The sequence below is a fragment of the Aedes albopictus genome, chromosome 2 (assembly GCF_035046485.1).
Source record: "Aedes albopictus strain Foshan chromosome 2, AalbF5, whole genome shotgun sequence".
Lineage (NCBI taxonomy): Eukaryota > Metazoa > Arthropoda > Insecta > Diptera > Culicidae > Aedes > Aedes albopictus.
Genome location: NC_085137.1, coordinates 174198882 through 174223084, shown reverse-complemented (window position 1 = coordinate 174223084; position 24203 = coordinate 174198882). Strand labels below are relative to the sequence as shown.

The window sequence follows — 24203 nt, the reverse complement described above, 5'->3', positions numbered from 1 at the left end:
TTCTTTTCAAGTTTTCTTGCATTTTTGATAAAAACGGTGTATTTGAAATTATAAGATTTCCTTAAATTTTTAAGGATATGCCATACTTTGAAAATGGGGAGACTTGATCCCCCTTTTAATGGTGTGTAATAAAACAATAATTATCTGACACGTTTTATCGTTGAATATTCTAGAATTCCGAGTAAATAGAGGCTTCCAAATAGAATTTTATTTTTCACATGTATAATGTGTGTGTAATCCTCGAGGGATCAAGTCTCCCCATGTCCTTGTTGTATACACTAAGCTACATTAATTGAAATATTCATAGAACAGCCTCATCTGGATAAATACGTTTGATAGTATTCTATTTATACTATGTGCTGTGAAATTTTGACATGATTTGGTTTAATTTTCACAAAGTTATTGAGATTTTTCGGAATCCCTTAAAAGATTTCTGAAGGACTGAAAACAAACCATCAGCCATTAAAAAATAATGCAATACACAATTAAAATCAATTGTAGCCAAAACAGTGTCGTCTGTCCAGATGTTGTTTTGGGAAAAATATGCTAGAAGAAAATTGTTTTTGATTCCGAGAAAATATGGGGGGAACAAGTCTCCCCAGGGATCAAGTCTCCTCAGTCTCCCCTATTCTAAGGATTAAGGAACAGTTCGGCTTACGTCGACGGCTAGATCATGCTCCGGAGTATGGGCTTTACAATCTCTTGGGGGAATCAAAAACACTAGTTTATGTTTTTTCCCACGTTTCGGTCCGTATGGGCCTTTTTCAAGGGTTCAATCGGTCAAGGTTTCCTAGTCCAGATGGCTTTGCTAAACTTGCTAAACAAAGCAATGATGGAAGATTCCAGAAACAAGGACCAAATTCTAGACCGCCCGATAGGTAGGAGATTGTCCGCATAACGACGGTTTGAACCGAACAGACTCAATGGTGCAGCTGATAGGGCCTGAAGGGTAGTGATACCCTTGTCTTCAGCAGGTCAGATCGGGTTGCAAGTGGGCATCAGTTCTTGATGTCTGCAAAGCAGTTGGGCGCGGGCGGGGTTGACCTTGCCCGCCTTCCGAGGACAAAGGGAGTGGCGAGGACCACTCGTGAAACTGGCTAAGCGCCAGCATGTTACCGTGATGGACTCATCAGAGCGAGTCATCGATGTTCGTTGCTGCTAGGCTACGCAGCCAACCTTGAGGGTGCGATGTGCACTAGCCCCTCTCTGAAGCAATACCTTCTTGGTGGTTCCGGAGAGACGTAGGATTTGGCGACCATAGGAAGAGTTTAGTGGGTACGAGGAGAGAGTAGTCCTGGCTTTTACTTTTGTTGTAGAAGACGGCCTCAGACCTACACTACCCTAACCTTCTGTTAGGATGTCTGTTGAGCAGATTATCCCCCTATGGTTTAGAAGAAAAAAAAAAAGACTCAATGTATATGACGTTTTTGAGTCGAGCAAAGCCATCTTGGTATCCCAACGAAGGAAAGATCATGAGTACATGTTCGACGAGAAAAGCACTATCATCACTAGGATTCATCTGGGTTTTTGTTATTATTTTCACAAAAAAAATTTGGAAATTCATTAAAATACGTTTTAGGGTTTTCCTTCATTCGTCCATGAAGTTAGCAGAAGTCCCTTCGCTCAGCCTCAGAAATCTGTTTAACTCAAGTAAGGATCATTTTAATAACACTTCCATAAAATGTCTAAACATTCTTCAGACCTCTTTGTTTTAGTTTTTGTTTTTTTAATATATACTTAGAGTAAAGTGGGGCGAAAGTTCGAGTGGGGCACGAGTTTCTTTTGAAGTTTTTGAGCTCAATTCAAATTATTTATTTCGGGTGTCAAGGTTGTTTGAACCCTTTTTGAAAAAGAGTCTTTCACTCCAAAAATTATGAAAATTGATCAGTACTTCGAAAAGTTATGACAAAATGTTGGTTTTTGATCAAAAAATTGTAACATACGATGGTCCTTCCAACCCATGGAATGGAATTGTAATGAAATCGAATTCGATTTTTTATTTCGGGGCGTAACTAGGTATATTTTGAAGATGCTTTAGCATGTATAACTTTTTGCAAAAATGATTTGGAAATCATATTTTACACATAGTGGGGCAAAAGTTCGAATTGTGGGGCAAAAGTTCGAGTTATGTGGCAACTTTAGGTATAAACCTAAAATTCTGCAAAATGTACATTTTATCTCTAAGAGTGATGGAATTAGTGAGAAAATACGATTAAAGTTGAAAAAAAAAAAATGTGGTTTCATCTGAATTTGGCGGAAAACTACTAATTTTTGGTGTAGTAAATTTAACCCTGATTTGGGTAAAATCCAGATCGAATTTTAAAGTGTATTCCAGTTCTTACATCAAATATTAAGTGGTTTCAGGTATTCATATTACCAAAGTGTCAAAATAGTGTGCTACGGTTAGCGAAATTCCACAATCACTAGATTCGAACTTTTGCCCCAGTGGTGGGGCAAGAGTTCGAATAAAACACACACATACAAAAAGTGTTGTAACTCAAAATTGAAAAGACATTTGGCGTAACTTTGTTCAGCAAAATTTTAGCTCATGGATGGTAGAATCACACCACGGTATTTATTTATTTTTATCTGCTGCGATTTTTTGAAATAGGTTGATTTTTCAACTAGGGTCGAACTTTTGCCCCACCTTACTCTAGTTACATGCAATTTTTTGAATTACACATCTTCAGCATGGTGTTGCTTCCCTTCCTTTTTTACCATTGATATTTTCAGATTTTATCAAAAATGCTCCATAGAATTCCATGAGAATTTATCGCGTTTAAATTTCCAACCAGAACGATAGCCGTTAATTGTCCTGGAGAAATTAGGTCATGAATGAATTAAACAACAGATATGTACTGAATGATAAAACAATTAGTTCTATTTCCTGAGAGCACACAGCCAAGTGTGATTGAACCATCAATTTTGCATTTTCAATTGCCGTGTCAATACGCAGTTTGTCACATTGAACACAGTATTCCACAAACTCCCATGCACTTTTGGCAAATAAGTACCCACTCCTCCCTATTCCCTCACCCTCTTACCTTAGTGCGGCTTTATCACATGCATCTGGTGTATCGACCGCTGGTAGATTGTCTGTGGCCAAGTCAACATTTTCCAGCTCATCCCCGGTGAGCGTATCGGCACGGTGCACGACGGCGCTGGACGGCGGCGACCCGGACCCGGACCCGGCTGTTGGCTGCATACTTTCGAGCTCCCGACTGAGCTGACTGTTGACGAACGCGAGTTCACTCTCCGATAGAGGTTGCTGCTGGGAATAGTCCCCCTCTTGCAGTTGCTGCTGCTGGTCAGAATCAGACTCCAGTAGCTCTTGCTGGTGCTGAAGTGCCTGCTGCTGCAGGATGTGCGTGTTTTTTCGACTGTTGGTGCGTCTCACGATCGTCAGACTGCCTTGTTCTGGAAAGGAACGAGAAAATGGGGAGCTGTTAGAGTATGGAGGAGTTTGAGTGAAGTAGTCTGCTGAGAAAAGAAGGTCTGTTTAAGCACTGCGACAACGATGGATAGCAATGTGCTGCTAAATAGGACTCAGCTTGGGGAAACAGGATAACGTTCGAGCTATCACATTTTCCGCCCTCTTGTTGATGAGTGACGTGCCTTAGCCGGGCCTAGTTCTGTGTTCTTTCCATCTCAACAGTGGAAACTTTTCATCTCACCGGAGGCCCACATTATGGTCAGTTTGCTTCATTGGCAGAAAGCTGTTCGTTCCTAGTGCCTTCTACTAACTATAACCGTGAAACTCTTGAAGGCAGTTAGCGTCAAAGCAGATAGACAAGTCTATGTTTACTCTTCGGCTTTGGCAGAAACGGTCGGAGCCTGGAGCCTCGACTGCGAAGAGTATCTACGACCTACCTCTTGATGTTTGAGCGAAGAGAAGTGGATTTGCAAGTTAATTGGAATTATTCATGCGTAGTTGCATTCAATTAGTGCCCTCGCCATTATTATCGTTTATGTAGGTGCTTGGTGTAAAGATGGAAATTTCAGAATCAAAGCACTCGGAGTGTTTGTAATTATCAGGAAACCTAAATAACTCCATTATTAATTATTCATTACCTACACTTATCTTGAATAGAAAATGTATATCTTAAGGTTGAATGGTTAAGGGTATAGCTAAAATATGTCAAACTAACCCCGAAAATTCTTTGAAACAAAGACTGTACATGTACTAGACTAGATTCTGATACCTTTAAGCCCTTTTCATTGGATTCTACTAGAAATTTATCCTGCGAGGATTTATATTAAGATGTTTTCCTAGGATTCCTCTTGAATTCTCTCTGAAAAAAATCGAATTGGATTACTCCAGCTTCTTCATAGCGTAACGTTCCAACTGGGACAAACTTGATACTCAGCTTAGTGTTCTATGAACATTCACGAAGTTATTAATTGATAGTTTCCTCTGCCAATTTTGCATGGGTTTATAGTGTGACAGGCACAAAAATACTCTAACTCAAGGAAGGCAAGGAAATTTCCTTCCGAAAACGTCCTGAACTGACCGGGAATCGCACCCGTCGCCCTCAGCATGGTCATATGCTTATCGGCGTCGGCTATACGGGTCCGCAGAGTCCTCCAGCTATTCCCCCTAGAATTTCTCCAGAAATTAAAGCTGGGGCTCCTCCTGGGATTCCAACAGAAATTCCTCATGTGGTTCCTCTAGGAATTCCTCCAGTTAATGCATAAGGTTTTTTTCTTTGGATATTTCACCAGAAAATCTCCCGGAGATTGCTCCAGGAAGTCCTTCTAATAATTCCATGGGGATTTTCCAGGGATTCCAGCTCAGACTTCTCTACGGATTCCTGTCAAGATTCTTTCAGGAATTCCTCTTGAGATTCTTTCAGTAATTATATTGGGAATTTCATCAGGGATTCCTCCAGCGATTCATCAAGGAATTTCTCTTGGATTTCTCCAAGGAATTCATCAACTCCTTTTCCTTCCATCAATGAAATTTTATTCAGGAATTTTTGAGGGATTTATCCAGTGGTTCTTGAAGGGATACCTCCATTGATTTACCCAAGAATACATCTAGAAATTTCATCAGAGATTCTCCAGTACATTTTTTCAGGGATTCTTCTATGAAATCCCCAGGCATCTATCCAGGGATTCCCCTATGGATTCCTCTAGGAAATTTAGCTAGGAATTATCTTGGAATTCCTCTTCCCTGTGTTATTCTAGGGATGGCTCTAGAATTTTGTAGGGGATGCTGGGGATAGAGGTCCTTTATATAGGTCACTTTAGATGACAATTGGGGAACAATTGGACATTGCTACTTCGGTACGCCATTCACGGAAAACTTCGATCGAATTGAGCTTCATGCATTTGTACGAGCAAAACATTCGACTATAGTTTGGAACCATGGAGTCAGAGTTGTGCAATTTCAGAATGGTTCCTACCTAACAACACTTACTCAGACCCTCACTTCAAATGACTATCGCAAAAACAGAATTCAATTACGTCAAACAAACTCAAGGGAACCCTTTTTCAAGGCATTATCAAAAACATCCAACAGCAGAGATCACTATGTTGCAGCACATGTTTGTTGTCCATCCACGCAAAATTTCTAGTACAGCTTGCAGACAATCCTCCAGGGATTTGTTTAGAAATTCTTTCAAAAATTATTTTTTATTCTTCCAGTATTTTTTGTGCAATTTCTGGAAGAACTTCTGAAAAGTCCCTGGAGGAATATCTGAGGAAGCAATTCCTGAAGAAAATCCGAGGAAATATTGTAGAATAATTCGACTAGAATTGTTTACAGCTGTGGAGTTTTTCGGCATCAGTCACGGGAAAAGCGTTCATAATTTTATATCATTCCCAACGTTTCGATCCTTGGGCTAGATCTTCCTCAGGGATCCAACCCAAGGATCGAAACGTTGGCAATAATATAAAAATTATCAACTCTTATGCCGTGACTGAAAGCCGAAAAACTCCATGGCTATTGTAGAATAAATTCTTTAAAGAATCTGTTGGGAGAAAGTGCCAGAGAAATTTCAAGAAGAAATGCTGAAGGAATCTCTGTATGGCTCTGGATTTTCTGGATGAATCCCAGAAAACATTCCTGGACCTGGACACATTTATTCGGGAATTTTTTATGGCTTTCAATACCTAGGTGAAGCAATTCCTCAACAAATCTCTAGCGAGCTTCCTGAAGAAAGATCTGAAGGATTTTTTGAAAGAACCTCCGGAAAATTTTCGAAAGAAGCAACTGGAAGAATTTATTAAAAACTCTTCGAATGAATTTCTAAAGTAATCCCTGTAGAAAATCTAGAGTATTTTCTAAACGAATCCCTAAAAGAATTTTTAAAACTGTTTCAAAAAAAATCTATGGAAATCTTCCAAAATAATTTTTTGGAGAATATCTTGAATCCCTGGAAGAAGGATCTATTAAAATGCACCGGAAAAATTTTTGAAGGAAATTCTCGTAGTGGCGACCAAATGGAACATTTTTGGAAGGAATTTATCGAATATTTCTTAAAGTTTTCCCTGAGTTTATGGAGGAATAGCATGAAATATTTCTGAAAGTATCCTCATGGATATTTATGCCGGACGGGACTTCTGGCTGTCCAGGCAGGCCCCTAGCCGAACGGAAAACGTTGTTCGGACCTCCTAGATGGCGGACGGGATGCCTTACAGGGGTGCACGGGCCTCACTTGGCCACTAATAGGCTGAATGGGCCTATGATAATGGGTCCTGATTAAATGATTCACGATTCACGAACTTACTTTCGTTTCCAACGTTAACTTCTGATTAATTTAATCAACGGGTAAATTGACTTTGGCAGTTTGGATTTCTTCGATAACGCACTAGTTTTATTTATTTTTTTATTTTTATCTGTATTAACGAGATTTTTAGCCCTAGGCTAGTTCATCTCGGGACCCACGCTTTACTTCCCTTCCGAAGGAAGAACTCGCATTTTGTGAGTATGTCGGGAGTGGGATTCGATCCCAGGTCCTCGGCGTGATAGTTAAGTGTTCTAGCAATCACACCAGGTCCGCTCCACAACGCACTAGTTGCCTCGACAGGTCAGAATCAAAAGCTTTTGCTCTAGGCTATCTTCGACCCAGTAGCCTGTCCCCTTAACCTTTTCCCAATTTTCCTTTTTCTTTCTCTTTCTGATGTGGATGTGTCATGGCGTCCACTTCTCCCCTTTTTGGCTCATTTTGTGTATGTGTTGTCTTCGATCTGTTCAGTGTTGGGTGCATGTGTGTTAACAAATTTTGGTTCTGATTTTTATTAATTACACTCTTAAAAAATTAGGAATTTACACGTGACGTAAACCATCAACGTACGTAAACATTTCATGACTGAACGGCAAATTTGACTCAAATTTACATCCATCAGTTGGCTGCACAAGATGTCAACAAACTTATCTGACCAGGTAGGTAGAAACAGTTTAACATTTATCGTTCTTCTCACAACTTGCTGATATGGCCAAGAGGTAAAGACTGTGCTTCTCAATCAGCGGACCAGTGTTCGAATCCAGTTCAATATTTTACATTCATATGTTTTATCTGTCGATTCGGCTCTAGCGATTGCTAGCTCGACATTATTTGTGATAAAAGATGTAAACTTGTGTCAAACGGGCCGCTCCTTTTATGTGCATCCAAGGGAACTTAAATTTACATGATTTTTTCTAAGAGTGTATCTCTAACAATTTACTATAAATAACAAAACAACAATTAACAAATAATTCTCAAAAATTGCGAATGACGGGCCCGGTTAGGGTTGCGCTTCGGATCCAGTTTGACTTTCTATTCCACAGAAGCATAACTTGTTCTGTGGCTTAGTTGGGTAAAGCGAAGGACTATTGATAAGGAGTCGTGGGTTCAAATCCCACCAAAACACGTGGTAATTTTTCCAAGAATTTATCTCTCAATTAGTCAATTCACACAGTTTGCCTTTTCTTGCTTCAAGTTTTTACGTCTATGCTGAAGCTCTGATTTGATTATGTCATTGTTAGATTCCTAAAGTTTGCAAGCTGACTCCACCCCTATCGGCAGAGAACTGGTTAACATCAATGGAGGCACACACTTTGTGAACGCAAAAAAGTCCGGGAAAGATTTTTTTTTCGGTAAACTCAATTTGTGACAGCAAACTGGTATAATACTGCAACTCAGTGATATTGTAGCTGGAGATGCCACACTAGTTCTATGGGGAGAATAAAGGAGAGTTATTCATAACGGTACCTACATGAAAAGTTCGTTTTTAGTTTTTTTTTGCTGAATTATGAAATGGGTATAATTTGTTTACAAAAAAAAAACATCAACAGTTGTTTTTGTGAAATAATCCGTTTTTAACTTCTTTTGAAACTATAGTATACATGTAAACATTTGTTCAATTTGTATGTTTTTTTATTGTGTTGTAATAATATGTCGTAAATTTTATGTATGAATTCGGGGTGGAAATCAAACGAGCGGCAGATCACTGCAATAGTGCAACTTGAACCTTCCTCCCCTACCCACGGTATATAGCTTCAGTTTTCCATTTTAAACTGGATGAAGAAGTAGGGCTTTTTTGTTTGATATCACCGATCCTCCGCTGTTGGTGTTCTTTCTCCACTTTTATGCAGCAGGTTCATATAGTAGCTACTGTTGTACCGACCGAGCACTACTGATGTGCTAAACTTTTCCGGCTCCTGTCATAGTTAAAGTGAAAAATGAGAACCATGATGAAAATGAACGATGCTTCGGTAGGACTAGCTACCGGAGCGGGAGGCAAAGCAGATGAATACAATATGCATGCTGCCAACGACGACGACGACGAGCGCCAAGGATAGCCTGATGACAGGCGCTTGAAGTTAACTCATTTAGTTATTCAATGATTCTTGGGAACAAAAAAAAAATATATAAAAAGCGATTTGAGGCAGCATAGGACACAATGTCTTTAATCGGGAATTTTAACATTCTAACAGAACGTGATCCTGAAAATTTACCAGATTTTATGTGAGAAGTTACATTAAAACAGATTCAGTAAGCTATTGATTTCATTCGTGAATTTGGTAAAAAAAGCTATCAGTAACTGAGGACGTGCTCATATAACACTAAGCCGAAAACGTGACTATGTCATAGCAAAGACTTCACGTTCAGGATGAAATAGAAAGAAAAAAAGAGGAATAAGAAAAAGAAGAGTAACTATAAGAATAAAGATACCAAGTACAAAAAAAAGGAAAAGAAATGTAATAGAAACCTCAATAATAATAGATTGACTAGATTGACTAATATTCAAATGTTCAAACTAAACGACTATGTTCGGACCGTCCGTCAATAATCAATAAGATAATCGCTAGACTGATGTGTACATATTTCAAAATGAGAGCAAATATTAGATTGAACGGCCTCGTCCCAACATGTGGGTTCGATCATCATTTGTCCTGTGCGTGATTCCCAGTGGTCAGTGACCATCATCTCTTTTCAAGTACCCACATAAATATGCGCCAGCCCGTCGATGGCATTTCGTACTGAATAGTAGTGCCTCCGCCCCTAGCTTTGTTTATGGGACAGGTAACGGAAGCAATGTTGATGTAAATTGTGGTCTCTAGAAACCTGACAGTGAATGGGCTTGGTTGGTGGTGTGCATACCCATTCCTCTCATATAGATATGACCCGGCACAAGCTAGGATAACAGTAAGCCAACCTCTCCATAAAAGCACCCTTTCCTCGTTATTCGAAGCGGATATTAGGTACAGGCCCCGTATTGATTTTTGCACCGCTAGCGGTTTTGACGTTGCGGAAGCTTCATTAGTTGAAGCCTGAATTTGAGGCAATGATGCTTCCACGGATAGGAGCTGCAGCATCCCGCAGTTTGTTCAAAATGTTTGTACTTATCGGATAGCCATCAGGGCCGCCGAGTATTGAAAACTGATAAAAACAAAGTTATTTACATTAACTAGCGCAGCGCAACGCCACATTGTTCAATCTATTGGAGGTTCTTCGGTCATTTGATAAGCCGAGGTGAACAACGTTTGTGTTTCGCGTGAAATTGTGCTATTTGTGAAACAACAGCGCACTAGCACACCAACCTACCCGCTGTGTTTATGCATTCTATGGGAACAATAGCGGCTGGGTAGATGGCTGGACACTACTGGCATCATCGCTTTCTGCTGCTTTTATTACGTTCCATCCCACTTGCCATTAGAGGATCTATTGAAAAACTGACCACGGACACCCACTTGTATCATCAAATGCACCTCTCGGCTGGCATTTGGAGCTATAATGTGCCATATGTCTACTTGTGTAGGATATAAATGAAACCAGTGAATATTTATGTTATAGTTTTTGAAATGCTATTTTATAGAAGGTTCAGGTCGCACTTAATTATCTATGAACCCTTTTTACAGGGGGTTGATGTATTTGGTGAAGCTAAGTATAGCCTATAGAGGATGCTATGGAGGGTTCGTCCGAGAGTTTTTCATCTTCTTTTTTTATTTATTTTAAAAGTTCAAAAACCTTGATTATGATGAAAATCGATTTTTTATTGCTGTTTCTGAAACTATACTAGCTAGACAATACACATTCCAATTTTTACAAGAAACTGGAGCACCAGAATAAAAATTATAGCTCATTGAAACACGTAAACTCAACAGGTACAAAAACTCTTGTAAACTTTAAACGCGCCCATTTTTTTTTTTTTAATTTTTCGTATTTCAAATTTCGAGGTATTGAACAGTTCACTTCTTATAAATAATTGAATTGACATCTGGGAATCGACTTTTTTGTGCAACATGGATTTGTACCCACCTGGGGTGTAGTTGATCAGTGGGGTGAACCTGATCACTCAATTATCCGCGGATATAGACTTTCAAGGAAGCAACAATTATATTTTTACTATTCGTATGCCAATGACGTTACATTAAAATGGAATGGTAACTTCCTACCCGAGCAAAGGCGGATAACAAAATGATTACAAGTTCTGTTACCTGGTTATCATTGGTTTGATAATTGAGTTTGTTATCATTTAGGTTGAATTAAGAGCCAACATAACAAAACTGATAACTCAAATTTACTCCACGGATACCAAAATGATAAGAAGTTAAGTTATCATTGAGTTCAAGTTGATAACTAATTGTGTTATACAATATTTTATTCAATAGTACATTTAGTTATCAACATGAAAAAATACAGCTGATTGATAACAGGTTTTGTTATCATTTAGTTATCATTCCGAGCTATTTTATCGACGAAAATAGTAAAATTCTACTTTACCGACATGGTTATCAGTTGAAAAAAGTTTCTTATAACTATAACCCATGTTTTCAACTATTGCGCCCAGTGGGTCTCGAACCCTGATCGAGTGTTTATCGGTCGCAGCCGATAGCCCCTATACCAACGGGACTCAGTGAGAGGGAGAGTGGTTGAAGGCCACGCTTTCGTACTGCAGTGACATTGAAGATGGAAAGCGGAATCTATTTTTAGATTCGAGGTCCGCCAGACCCTCAGTTCTGGGAAAGCTTTGAAATGTGCGTTTGAAACTGATAACATATTTTTTTATTATTTAGTATTTTTATGCTATCGTGATAGACCAAAATTATTGATAACTAAATTTGTTATCATCTGATTATCATCAATTGGAAAACATGATAACAAAAATAATAAGATGATAATAACGATAACATAGTTTATTATCAAAGTGATATCACTTAGTTATCCGCCTTTGCCCGGGTAGAAAGTCCTATCCGTGGGTAATTGAGTGATCAGGTTCACCCCACTGATCAACTACACCCCAGTTTACGGTAAATGTTTTCCGTTAAGCATCACTATAAAATACATTTTTCTAAAAAAACCATTCAAATGTTTCGTGAGACGAATTGTAACTAAACCGGAGAAATACCCGCAACGGCTTCAGAGAGATTCAACCGAACTGGTTCTGTAGCATGTTTCGTTCCAGTTCATTTAAAGCACCGAAAAACTGTGATTCTATCAATATAAATATTTTTCAAAATTTCAGCAATATTAGAAAAAAAATCGCAACGATAGCACATTTCAACAATAGCAAATTTCATGCTTTTTGTTTTGTCATACCCAATTTCAATTGAGGAAGATCAAATTTTGCGCCAACTCATCCAGTGGTAGGAAAAACCATCTCAGAATCTAACGAAACCTTGTGGGTATGAAGATTTTGTATTTTGAAGCTGCTTTGCATATTTTTTTCATAATCTATCTAGACTAACATTTGATCGATTTTTTTTAAATCAATGTAACTCAAAAATTACAACACCTACAAAAAAGTGATGGGGTGTCTTTAAGCATATCGTCTGAATTGATATAGACAATAATATTGACTTTTTTTCAGAAAAAAATCGTTAATTTTCAAAATGGGCACTTTTGCAAATGGATTTTAAATAAAAAAAATGTTTTAATGTGTTGGGATTAATTTTCCTTTTTTTATTTTTTTTTTGGATGAAAGTTTGGACAATTTGCTAAAAGTTACCCATACATCACTTTTTCTCTCAGTCTTACCATTTATGAGTTTCACTGATTTCACTGATTTAAAAAAAATCGTGCAGAACACTTAAGCCTTTATCAAATGTTAGCATATATAAATTTTGAAAAAAAAATACAAAGTATGCAAAGTTGCTCCAAAATACAAAGTCTTCATACCCACAAATTTTCATTGGATTGATGGTACTGACAACTCCATAGACGAGTTGGCGTAAAATTCGTCAAAGTCAGCCAATAAAAGTTGCTTAATGTATTCTTGCTAAATTGGCCGATATTTTCCATACGAATGGCGAATCTTTCAAGATTTTTTCGTGAACCTCAATCAAATTCCTTCTGATTTTTTGTACGGATATCCTTCAGAGATTTCTGCAACATACATCTAAGCAAAAATGCCATTCATGTTTCATTTTAGAATTTTGTATTGTATTCTTTCACTAACAAATTGACAACTTCTTCTGAGATTTTTCGTCGGGGTTTCTCTACAAAGACCCTAAAAAGTTCGTTTTTGGGACTTTTTCTTCGGTCTTTCTATAGCCTTTCATGACGTAAATCAGGAATTGTTCAATTGAATTGCTCCAAGAATGTTTGCAGAGGTTCTTGAACATGAGTTCCAAGTTTCTTATTGCAAACTCTGAAGAATTGTATTCAATTCAATAGTATTCTGGAAAAATATTCAAAAACTCATTAAATTCCTGAAGGAAATTTAGAAGAGTTAAATATGCATCGATTTTTGAATAAAAATCTGAATAATATTCTAGAGAAATTACTAAAAAGTTATTAGAAATCAGAAGAAACTTACTGAGGGAGATGAAGAAACTCTTGGAGCGATTTTAGATGATATTCTTAGGAAAATCTTTGCGGAAATCTTGATTCGCGAATGATTTAGGCCGTTACAAATATTTATTCCAAAAAAAATCTTTCATCACTAATTCCGTATTTCTCAATTCTTCATGAAATAAAAACAGGGAATCCTTCCGAAATTCCTTTAAAGGCTTTTTTCAGAAATTCCATCAGAGATTCAACCATTTTTCGGAGATTCCTCCAAAAATTTCTTCAGCGATTCATCCAGGAATTGCATTAGACATTTTTATAGGAAGTCATTCAGGGATTACTATAGGAGTTCCTTTAGGGTTCCCTTCAGAAACTCCATCGTTCAGAAATTCCTTAGGGCGCGATTTCTTTAGGGGATTACCCCACAATTTGCTTCAGCGTGTCCCACAGGAACTTCCTCATGGATATCTCAACAAATTCCAACTAGAATCACATCAAGCAATCCTTCATAGACTTCTCCAGAATTGTCTTTAAAGAGTCCTTCAGGTTTTCTCAAAGGGATTCATCCATTGATTATTTAAAAATGCCTCTATTAATTTCGTCCAGTTTTTTTTTCAGGAAATTTATATAGCAACAAGGAATTATTTCAGAAACTCCAAGGGATTTTTTCAGAAGATTCTTCTGCGATTGTTCCAAGTTCTTATGGGATGTTTCGAGTAGCTCCTTCAGGGATTCCTCCCGAAATATTCCCAGTGATTGCATAAAGAAATATGTAGTGACTCATTGAGGAATTCTTCCTTAATTTCAACGAGAGATCGTTAAAGGGATTCATCCAGAAGTTCCTTCGGGAATTCTTTCAATGAACTCCTTAAAAGATTCCTTCAGGAATTTCCTCGGACTTCCTCCATTATTTTCGATTTAAATTTCTTCCAGTCAATTGTTCAGTAATCCATATTGTAACTTTTGAATGATTATTTCAGGAAGTCCTTCAAGCATTGTAACTCCAAGCGTTCCTTCAGGAAGGAAATCTTTGAATGAATTTCTGGAAGTCTTAATTTTTACGAGGAGTTCTTTTTGAATTTCAACCAAGATTTTGTTGTTATTTTTAGGTGTTGACCATTTTCAACTGTTGAATTTTTACTTTAATAGGATGACTTTTTAGGTATATATTCTGTCAGAGAAATATCAAACAATTCTTTTAGAAATTGATTCAACGATCTGTTAAAAATCATTTACAAATTATTCCGAAATTTCTTCAAATAATCTGGTTGAGATCTCTTCAGGAATTCGTTTAGGATTGTTTTTTTCCTAAGCATCTGCAGAATTTTACCCAGAACTTCTTTCCTCGAGCATATCTTAAGAGGAACTCCGGTGGGAAACTCATTAAAAAATCCACTAGAAATTCCTTCAGCAATATCTCCAATAATTCCTTTGGAGATTCCTCCTTGAATTGCATCAGGGGTACCCTTCAGACATTTTTTCAGGGATTCTTTCAAATATTCTGCCAAGAATTAATCTAACAAATTCTTTAACGATTATTTTCGAATGTGATTCATAGATTCCTATAGTAACCACTCCTGATTTTTTTCCAAGTGCTCTTTCAGAGATTCCTCCCGGAGTTTCTGCATAAGATTACTCCTGGGATTTCTTCTGGAATTCCTTTTCTTTTGAGACTCCTTTGTGAATCCCTTCTGGTGCCTCCATGAATTCTGGCACGGTTTCCTTCAAAGATTTCTGAAGGACATCCTTCAGCAACTTCATCAGTAATTTGTTACAGGGATTCCTACAGAAATTCCTTCCGGAAATACTGCAGAAATTCTGAGAATTTCTGAAGGAATCCGAGAAGAAATTCCTAGAGGTATTCTAGACGTAATTTAGAAAAGAATACCTGAAGAAGTCTCTGTATAGTCGATATGGACCAGTAGGTTTGTGTCATTAAAAAGGGAGTTAAAAAAAGTCTCTGTAGAAATTCTTGACATAATTTAAGGTGCCTCCATTGAAACACTCCTTGGGAACCCTCTGAAGATGTTACTAAAGCAAGCTCTGAAGGAATTCCTTACGTAATCCCTGAGGGAACTCCTAAAGGAATCCCTAATGGGATTTCCTGTAGAATTACCTGTCGGACCTATATGGGCACAGCTGTAAAGGCGGGAGTATTAAGCATCGCCATGCTGGGAGGACGTTACGCCAACAAAAAGTAAAAGATTCCTGGAGGAAGCGTTGAATAAAAGTTTTGCATTTAGTCAGTGAATGAATTTCTGTATGATTTAGTACGGAGATCCCTGTGAAATATCTTATAGGAATTTTTGAAGGAATTTTTGAAGGAATTTTTGGAGGAATTCTTAGAAAATACCTGTCTATCCTAAACAGAACTTCATAAAAATATCTCTGAGGGAACCTTTGAAGGCGTTTATAGGGAAATCTCTGGAGGAATCATTGAACTTAATTCTGGGAGAAATTCCTGAAGGAATCTCTGTGGAATTCCAAGAATCTCTCTACCTGGTGTTCATTAATTACGAAAAAGCTTTCGACCTTCTAAATCATCGAAACATGTGGGGAGCCCTTGGGCGCAAGAGTGTCCATGAGAAAATCATCGGCCTTATTGAAGCACAGTACAGGAAATTTTCGTGCAGAATACTGCACAACGGTGCGGGGGTTAGAGATGTTGGCTCACTTTTTTTTTACTGTGGGGTAGTATTCAGATGACAGCCACATGGGTTAACCCTCCTAGCTTAACAGTAGCTGGGTAAGCAGTGTATAAGTAGAAAGCTTACAATATCTTGGTAGCCAAATGGCAGCCGATGATGGCACCAAGATCGACATACAGGGGATGGCCAAAATGTTTGGGATAGGCAACTTTTTTTCTCCCACAAAAAAATTCAACATGCTGTAACTTTTCATAGAGTGCATCAAAAAATCTCAAATTTTGACTGTTTGTCAACCTATTATGTGTGCATCATTGGTACAAATTTGGGCTCGATTGATTAATTTTTCACGAAGTTAGAACCGTTCGGGTAAAACACTATTATTTAGACAACTAGTTTTTGACGTGTCATATCTCGGAAACCAGTTAACCGAATTGAATGATTTTTTTAACGTTTATCAACAATATAATGATACTTAATACTTACGACGTTGTAAAGTGTAATATTTTCTCACGGCGAATTAAGCTATACCGGATTGAAAATTTTACCCATATAGAGGAAAATAGGTCAAATTTACAATACCACACAAAAATTACTAATAATGTTCTTCCTTCAATCTAGATAGGCTCTAATATAGAGTAGTGTGCGGTAGTTCGGCAGCAGCAAAGCTTCACGCGCTCGCTTTGCTAGATTTTTGCGATTTTTTTTCTCTGCGAGGCTCCGACGACGGGACGGGGGTGCCGGTGTCGCGCGCTTTTGCTTCGGTCATTCGATTTTTCTTTTTCCCTATTCGGAAATGAGCATTTCGTTGTGTCGCGTCTTTTGTAGCAACACTGAACGATCACCTGACGTGGGTGATCAGTTGTTTGCTTCTCATATGAAGTGAACAATAGTGCGTCAGCTTGCATGTTCGGTCGTGTCATTTGCAGTTTAATATTTGGCGACTAGCTACCGCGGTTCGATTCGAAATATGAAGTGAGCACCTGACGTGGGTGATCGATTGTTTGCTTTCCGAGTGAAGCGAATAATAGCGTGTTAGATTGCATATAAAGCGACCACCTGATGCGGGTGGTCGATTGTTTGCTTTCCGCGTAAAGCAAACAATAGCGCGGCAACCAGCATGACACGAAGGTCATATTACTTATCAAAGTGAATCCAGACCCAACGATACCTTTCCTACTAACAAACACTCCTTCCTGCAGCCTTTGGTGGAGTCGCAGCGGTAAACGCGGGCCTTCACTTAACAAAGGTTGTTACTAATATTCCTTCCCTCTTCCAACCTGACTGCAAGGACGTGGCCGGCGCCGTTATTGTACCGTTAAAGAGAGTCTCTGAAGCGTGCACAGTGAGAATATTGACCACTCCCAGCCAATTATTCAGTTGATTCATTGTGCAACTGTCATTGATTCGGGTCAATCACGGAATAGCAACCATAGATGTGTGCAGTCAGTCTAAGCTAAGCTAAGCTAAGCTAAGCAATCTAGATAGGCTCTAATATATCTGATTAGAGATAACTTGAGAACAGAAGTGGGAAATCTGTGGATATCAACACTAAAATTTATTGACATTGATGTAAAAAAAAATCATTTTTTCGAGAAAAATCCATAAAGTGTCAATCCATGATAACTTTTTGCAACGTTTAAAAAGTACATATGTTTTACATATTGTTAGTGTACGTTCAAAATTTCATTCAATTCGGTTCACTGGTTTCCGAGATATGACACGTCAAAAATGAGTTGTCTGAAAAATAGTGTTTTACTTGAATGGTTCTAACTTTGCGAAATATTAATCAATCGAGCCCAAATTTGTACCAATGATGCACACATATTAGGTTGACAAACAGTCAAAATTTGAGATTTTTTGATGCGCTCTATGAAAAGTTATAGCTTGTTGAACTTTTTTGTGAGAGAAAAAAAAGTTGCCTATCCCAAACATTTTGGCCATCCCCTGTAGGTGCACGGATCAAGAATGCGAAGGCCGCCTTTCCGAGTTTAAGAAAAGTATGGAAAAACAATCAGATTAGTCGACGCACCAAAATCCAAATTTACAGCCCGAACATGAAATCTGTGCTGCTGTGCGCTAATGAAACTTGGTGTGTATCAGTGGAGAACACTTAACGCCTGCAGGTCTTTATCAATAGATGCCTGCGGTATATAATTCGTGCATGGTGGCCTCACAACTGGATCTCCAACGTGGGGCTCCATCGTCGATATCATCAAAAGCCGATAGCGAAAGTGGAGCTGGGTCGGCCACACTCTACGCAGGGGCGGAAACGAAAACTGCAAAGAAGCGTTAGATTGGAACCCAGCAAGACATCGCAGCAGAGGAAGACCTAGAGGTTCATGGCGGCGCAGCCTCAACAACGAAATGAAGCAAGTCGACAGAAATTTGACCTGGTCACAGGTCAAGGCAATGGCTGGCAATCGCCCAGGATGGAGATCTTTCATTTCTGCACCATCATGGGTGCTCAGGACTGAAACTAAAGTTAGTAGTAATCTCTGTGGATGTTCTTGGAGGCATTTCTGGAGGAATTATTGGAGGAGTCCATGCAGCAAATCTTGAAGAAACTCCTAGCATGTATCCCAGAAAGTTTTACTGAAGGAACTTCTGTGGCAGTCCTTAATAAACTATCATACTATTTTCACGATCAGAGAAAACATCAGTTCCACTATTGTTTGATACACCCTGCCAAGACGTTTGAGAAACACAGTAATTCGCATCGCTGGTTTGGACACTGACCACCACCACACCGTTGTGCATAAACTGACTGACTAACGATGGAGGGAAAGGCCACGCGACGGGAGTTCATCAACTGAAGGTTAACGATCAATTATGACCATGAGAGATGGGAACCAGACCGCGCGCGCTGGCTGCTATGCTGGCTTGATTGCTTCCTTGCTGCTCGACCACACACCGGATTGGCCCGATAACTCTACTGACTGTAGTGGGTACATAATGGACGGGTGGGTGTCCTAGTTTACGTCCCGCCGGTGCATGGCGGACTGGACCCTGCCGAGCGTCAAGTCGTCCTGGAGGACATTTCGCTAATTAATTGGCGATAAAGTTTTATTCCCAGATGCGGCGCAGTTTTCCATTGCAGTCCCAGTTTCCGCAGGCGGCTCTGTAATGGTTATGGTTATAGATACGCGTCCGATGCATTGTGGGGTGCACGTGATGAAGAGAGAATGTAAATGGCATTTCTAGTTTGCCGGAACCGAAGAAGGCATAGATGACGGCTTTTTGATCCGGCATGCAGTTTCCCATTTGGAATGAAGGGGATTATTTTCATGCGGATAAATGGGAGCTGGAAAGCTGTCGGGACATTAGTTACAAAATCCAGCTGCATTACTGTATCACATGCAGTTGAAATAATCCCATAGAAGTATTTTTTTTGTTGAGGCATATGGTACATTGTTCAACTTCAACAAATGGAACCGGTTGAATAGTTTGAATTCAGTTATGGGAATTATTGTGACAGATGGTTTAATGGGGGATTACATTTATGCCCATTTAGTTGCTAGACATGGTTCATGAAAACACAGCTTATTACCTAAAAGGTATTTCAAACCCATTTCCTGGTTATGATTGCATCTATTTTCCACATGCCACTGCACCTTATTATCTAGCCATCTTGTTACCTTCCACACAAAAGGATCTGAAGAAACCGAAGTGCAACCAAGAGCATAATCTCGTGGGATCACTTTTCTCCTACAACATCATAAAATTGCTTGTTTATGATGTTGTAATTTTCAAACCATTCACTAAGCACCGTTGCTCACTGCCTCTGTTGCACTGTCTGCTGCGGTGAGACTCTGTAAACTCCTGTCAGTACCAGCAGCTATATCAGCCAGAGCAGTCAGTATCACTCAATAATGGCTTGGCTTTATCCCGCCCACATCTCTTTTCTAATTATGAGCTGGATGATTCTTGGTGCTTTTCTTGTGTGGCTGGGTATTGTGCCAACGCTAAGGACTTCCACGGAATAATAAAATAGACGTATAATTTCCTCTACGGGGCGCATTGTTTTAAGTCCCAAGGAAATGAACACTTACTCAAGGAAAATACTCAGCACAGCAAGATATAAATACTTGAATGAACTTGGAAGCATTGTGTTGCCACCTTTCGAATGGTTTTTTTTTTAATAAATATTTAAACCACGGCATTGGAAACTTTTTTGTTTTTGGGAGTCTAGAATAGACGATATTTCCAGAACATCTTGAGGAATTTCTTCATGAAACGCTCCTGGAATCGCGGTTATCTAGTGTCATAAGTTCAAAAACAAGAACTATACATTTCAATATCCAGCGCTTGGCTGTGTAAGGGTTCGCTGCACAGGACCATTAGAGGATAGGAGAGACCGACGAATCTAGGGAGACCAACAGTTTATGGGAGTTTATTCATAAAACAGTGCCAGTGGCATCAACAGCGCAAGAGGTGATAGGTACCGCTAAGCAATTCTAAAGCAATGGAGCCAACCGATGAGGAGAGCCAGCAAGTGACGAACGAGAAGAATTCCGCTAGAAGTCAAATGCTAGTGGCCGCCCAGCCAACCACATATCGTAAATCATTGTGTGGAAAAAATCGTATATTTTCATACATTGAATCATAATTGTATAACAATATGTATATTTGTTGACAATGAGTGCGTAAAATCGCATTTAATGCCAAATTAAATTTAAATTGCGATTTTGTGCCATATATTCGTATCCGATCATAAAAGGTGCGAGATCCTATCGGTAGGATCGCACAGAATCGGATAGAATCGTGAAAAAAACATACATTCTTAGTGTCAAGCTGCAAGTTCGCTAGCATCGTATATATGATTTCTTTGAATCGTGGAAATCGTCGCTTCACATCGTATATGAATCTGCTAAATCGAGCTTGCTACCTAAAGGTATGATGAAAATCGGTGAAATCGTATACAACTATAACAATGTTGTATATTGATCGTTTGCGTCACACTTGCGTCGTATACCAAGTGAATGAAATCTTAGAAATCGTATATTCATTTTTACAGTCGCATATGATTGTTACTGCACTTTTAGTCGAATCTTAATTTCGGAAATCGTAAATGGTTTTGTTTACATATTTGTATGATGGAGAAGAAGAAAAAATGGTATTCATCACAAATTTGTATTTTTGTTGTTGTTGACACATTCCAACCATGGTAGCAATAATTTCAACCAAATATATAGGTTTTCATACTAGCAGATGACTTACAATAAGTGATGTATAGATTCCAACAACGATGTGAATTCGGGACCTCTTGCACGGCACCACTTTTTGTACCACTCAATGCACAACAACAACGCTCCCACCACAAGTCTCGCACCGTATCATGCTAAGGGGGCGTCCATAAATGACGTAGCTTTTTTTAAGCGATTTTTAATACCCCCCTCCCCCCTCGTAGCATTTCGTCACAAATTCAGACACCCCCCTATATAAATGACGTAGCATGTTGAACACCCCCCCCCCTTCAAAAAATTTTTCATGTAAAAAAACTGGAACTTAGCTCCGATTTCAATTTTAACTTGTATGTTAATAGAATATTATGAAAAAACAACAATAGGAAGAAAACATTGCCGACTGCCAGGTTCAGATAGGTGCAACCAGTAGTGAAGATTATCACCAAAGCTAATGACTCAATAAACCACCCATCGTTCTGCTTGATGCCGAAGAACTGATGCTCCCAATACCATATTAGCCTGGAAGTTCTTCCGAAGATATTAGTTTGCTCACTAATAAATCTATTAAGAATATGAAATTGGTTTCATTTGAATAAAATTCACCACGACATTCGAAGGACCCTGCAGGAGTTTTTTCTAAAATTCTTACAGCAGTTCATTTTGGAATTCATCCAGAAGTTTCTTTTGGGATTCTCATTTTTGAGAATGTCTCCCTTTTTAGTTCCTCCAGCTCTTCCTTCTGGGATTTTTCCATGAATTTTGTTTGGGATTCCATTAGAGAATTCCTCCTTATTCTTCTTCTTCTTGTTCGATTTTAATTGGTGTTTCTCGGTGATGATATTAAATTAAAATCGTAATTTGGTTTTACGTTTCAACCTACTTTTATTTTTCGGTCATCCTCAGAACTGTCATATAAAAGGAACAATAAACAATTTTTCACATTAATTACAATCACATAATTACAAACATTTACAATTTTCAAATTTCTAGACTAAACACTTACAATTTCCGCCGCGCCTGCGTTCTTTGGGGCGGCACACTTAATTCTAATTATCTATGTCATGTTCCGTCTCGGTGTCGTCTTGTTCGTCGTTGGTCGTCTTTCAGTTTGTGTATCAAGTTATTGTATGTGTTTGAGAACCCGTCTACGTCACGCTGTAAATTAACCATCGTTTCTCTGTCCTCCTTATTGTATTCCTTCAGGGGTTCCTTCAAAGATCCCTTTCATAATTCATTCCGGAGTTCCTTCTTAGATTCCTCCGAAAGCTCCTTCTGAGATTTCGCCATAGTTTTTTTTTCTAAGACTTTTCTAAAAGTTTATCCATGGTTTCCTTCAGGAGTTCTTTCAAGGCTTCCTTCTCCTCTCTTCCACCAGCAGTTTTTTTTGGACATCTCTACAGGGATTTTAACCGGAATTTATTTTGAGATTCCATCAGAACTTCTTTCTGTGTTTCCTGAAGAAGTTCTTTTCGGGATTCCTCCAGGAGTTCTTTCTTGGTTTCCTTCAGGAATTCACTCAGATATTCATTCCAAAATCTCGGCAGGTAAATTCTCCGGCATTCTTTCAAAACCCTCCCAGGAGTTGCTTCTGGGATTCCTCCAGGTGTTCTTTTTGGGATTCCTTCAGGAATTCCTTCCTGGATTCTTCTGGTATTCCTCGAGGACTTCCTTCTAGAATTTATCCAGGATTTTTTTTACCGGAACTCCTTCAGTAACTTTTTTCTGGCATCCCTAAATTCACTCCATCCAAGATTCCTCCAGGATATCTTAGAATTCTGCGAGGAATCCCTTTACGGATTCCTCTCATTGTTGCTTCTGGAATTCCTCCAGAATTTTCTTTCTTAGATTTCACCAGGAGTTATATCCAGATAATCTTCCGTGCTTCCCAAATGTTATTTTCGGGATTCCTTCATAAATTCCTTACCGGATTCTTTCAATTATTTCTTCCGTGCTTTCTTCAGAAATTAAACCAACAGTTTCTTCTGACGGAATTTCTTTTGAAAATTCTCTATTTCATTTCAAGGTTGTTCCAGGAGTTCCTTTTCAAATTCTTTTGGAAGTTCCTTCAGAGATTACTCCAGATCCTTTTGGAATGTTTTCAGAAGTTTTTTTTCTGATATTCCCAGTAGGAATTCATGTGGAAATGTTATCCTTCTCCTGTTGGAGAAACCTATAAAGAGCACAATGAGAATTTCCTATCAAAGTTGCAAGAGGAGCTCCTTAAGAAATTGTTGGATGAATTCTTCGAGGAAGTCCTGTAGAAACTATATAAGGAACTCCTGGAATAATGCCGCCAAAAACTTAGAAAAACTTTCCTTTGCCACCTTAGCGGCGTGCAGTGCCCATTAGCAAGCAGCAAACTATTGGTCTTAAGAAGCATTTGAGCGAAATTGATTTTCGTCAGCAAGCACAATACATTATTCTTTACGCAGGATTTCAAAAACAATTTCTCAGATACAGTTGATGCGTCCGATAGTTGCATTTCTTATGAAATGAAGCCGTTTGTTTGTTATTTACATTAATGTGAATGGAAAAAAAAATCATGTAATATTTTTTTTTTTGATCTACTGGATAATTATACTTAAGCAAGTGAAAATTTTACTGATTATGAAAATATGTTTTTTCAGTAGGTCTTGTAGTAAGCTACGTAGTATATCATAAACCCCTACCCCCCCTATCGTCACACTTCGTCACAAAATCACAAACACCCCCCTCCCCCCCAAAAAGCTACGTCATTTATGGACGACCCCTAATTTTTATTCGTTTCATGCCATTCACTTTGAACTCCCTATTTTCAACTTGGCAATATAGCCAATAGAGATAACGCGCAGTACTCAATCAAAGGACCTAAGTTCGATTCCCACCGAACACCAATTGTTTTTTTTTATTTGAAAATCTTGAGTCGTATATTGGTACTCTCAATCGTAATAAGATCATGCATAATCGTATATTTAGACGGATAAAATCAGTGAAATCGTAGAAATTTTTCGAGAAATCGTAAATTATGTTGGATGGAATCGCAGTAATCGTATATATGTTTCGATATGGCCTCCATTTTAGTATGTATATGCCTGTTTCGTGCGATGAATACGATTTCTTTGGTGCTATATATGTGTGACTATTTCAGTTGCAATTTCGATATAGCAACCAAATTG

At 38.6% G+C, this 24203-nt stretch overlaps 1 protein-coding gene across 13 annotated transcripts in view; it reads right to left on the bottom strand.

The window, feature by feature from the left end:
* LOC109418311 (dual specificity calcium/calmodulin-dependent 3',5'-cyclic nucleotide phosphodiesterase 1) overlaps nt 1–24203 on the bottom strand; it is a 760467-nt gene that overhangs the window by 170254 nt on the left and 566010 nt on the right. For all 13 annotated transcript variants that reach the window (XM_029859413.2, XM_029859409.2, XM_029859414.2 and 10 more), the window contains one exon: nt 3045–3417. In XM_029859413.2, the coding sequence (XP_029715273.2) occupies nt 3045–3417 (373 nt within the window). The remainder of the gene's footprint in view (nt 1–3044; nt 3418–24203) is intronic.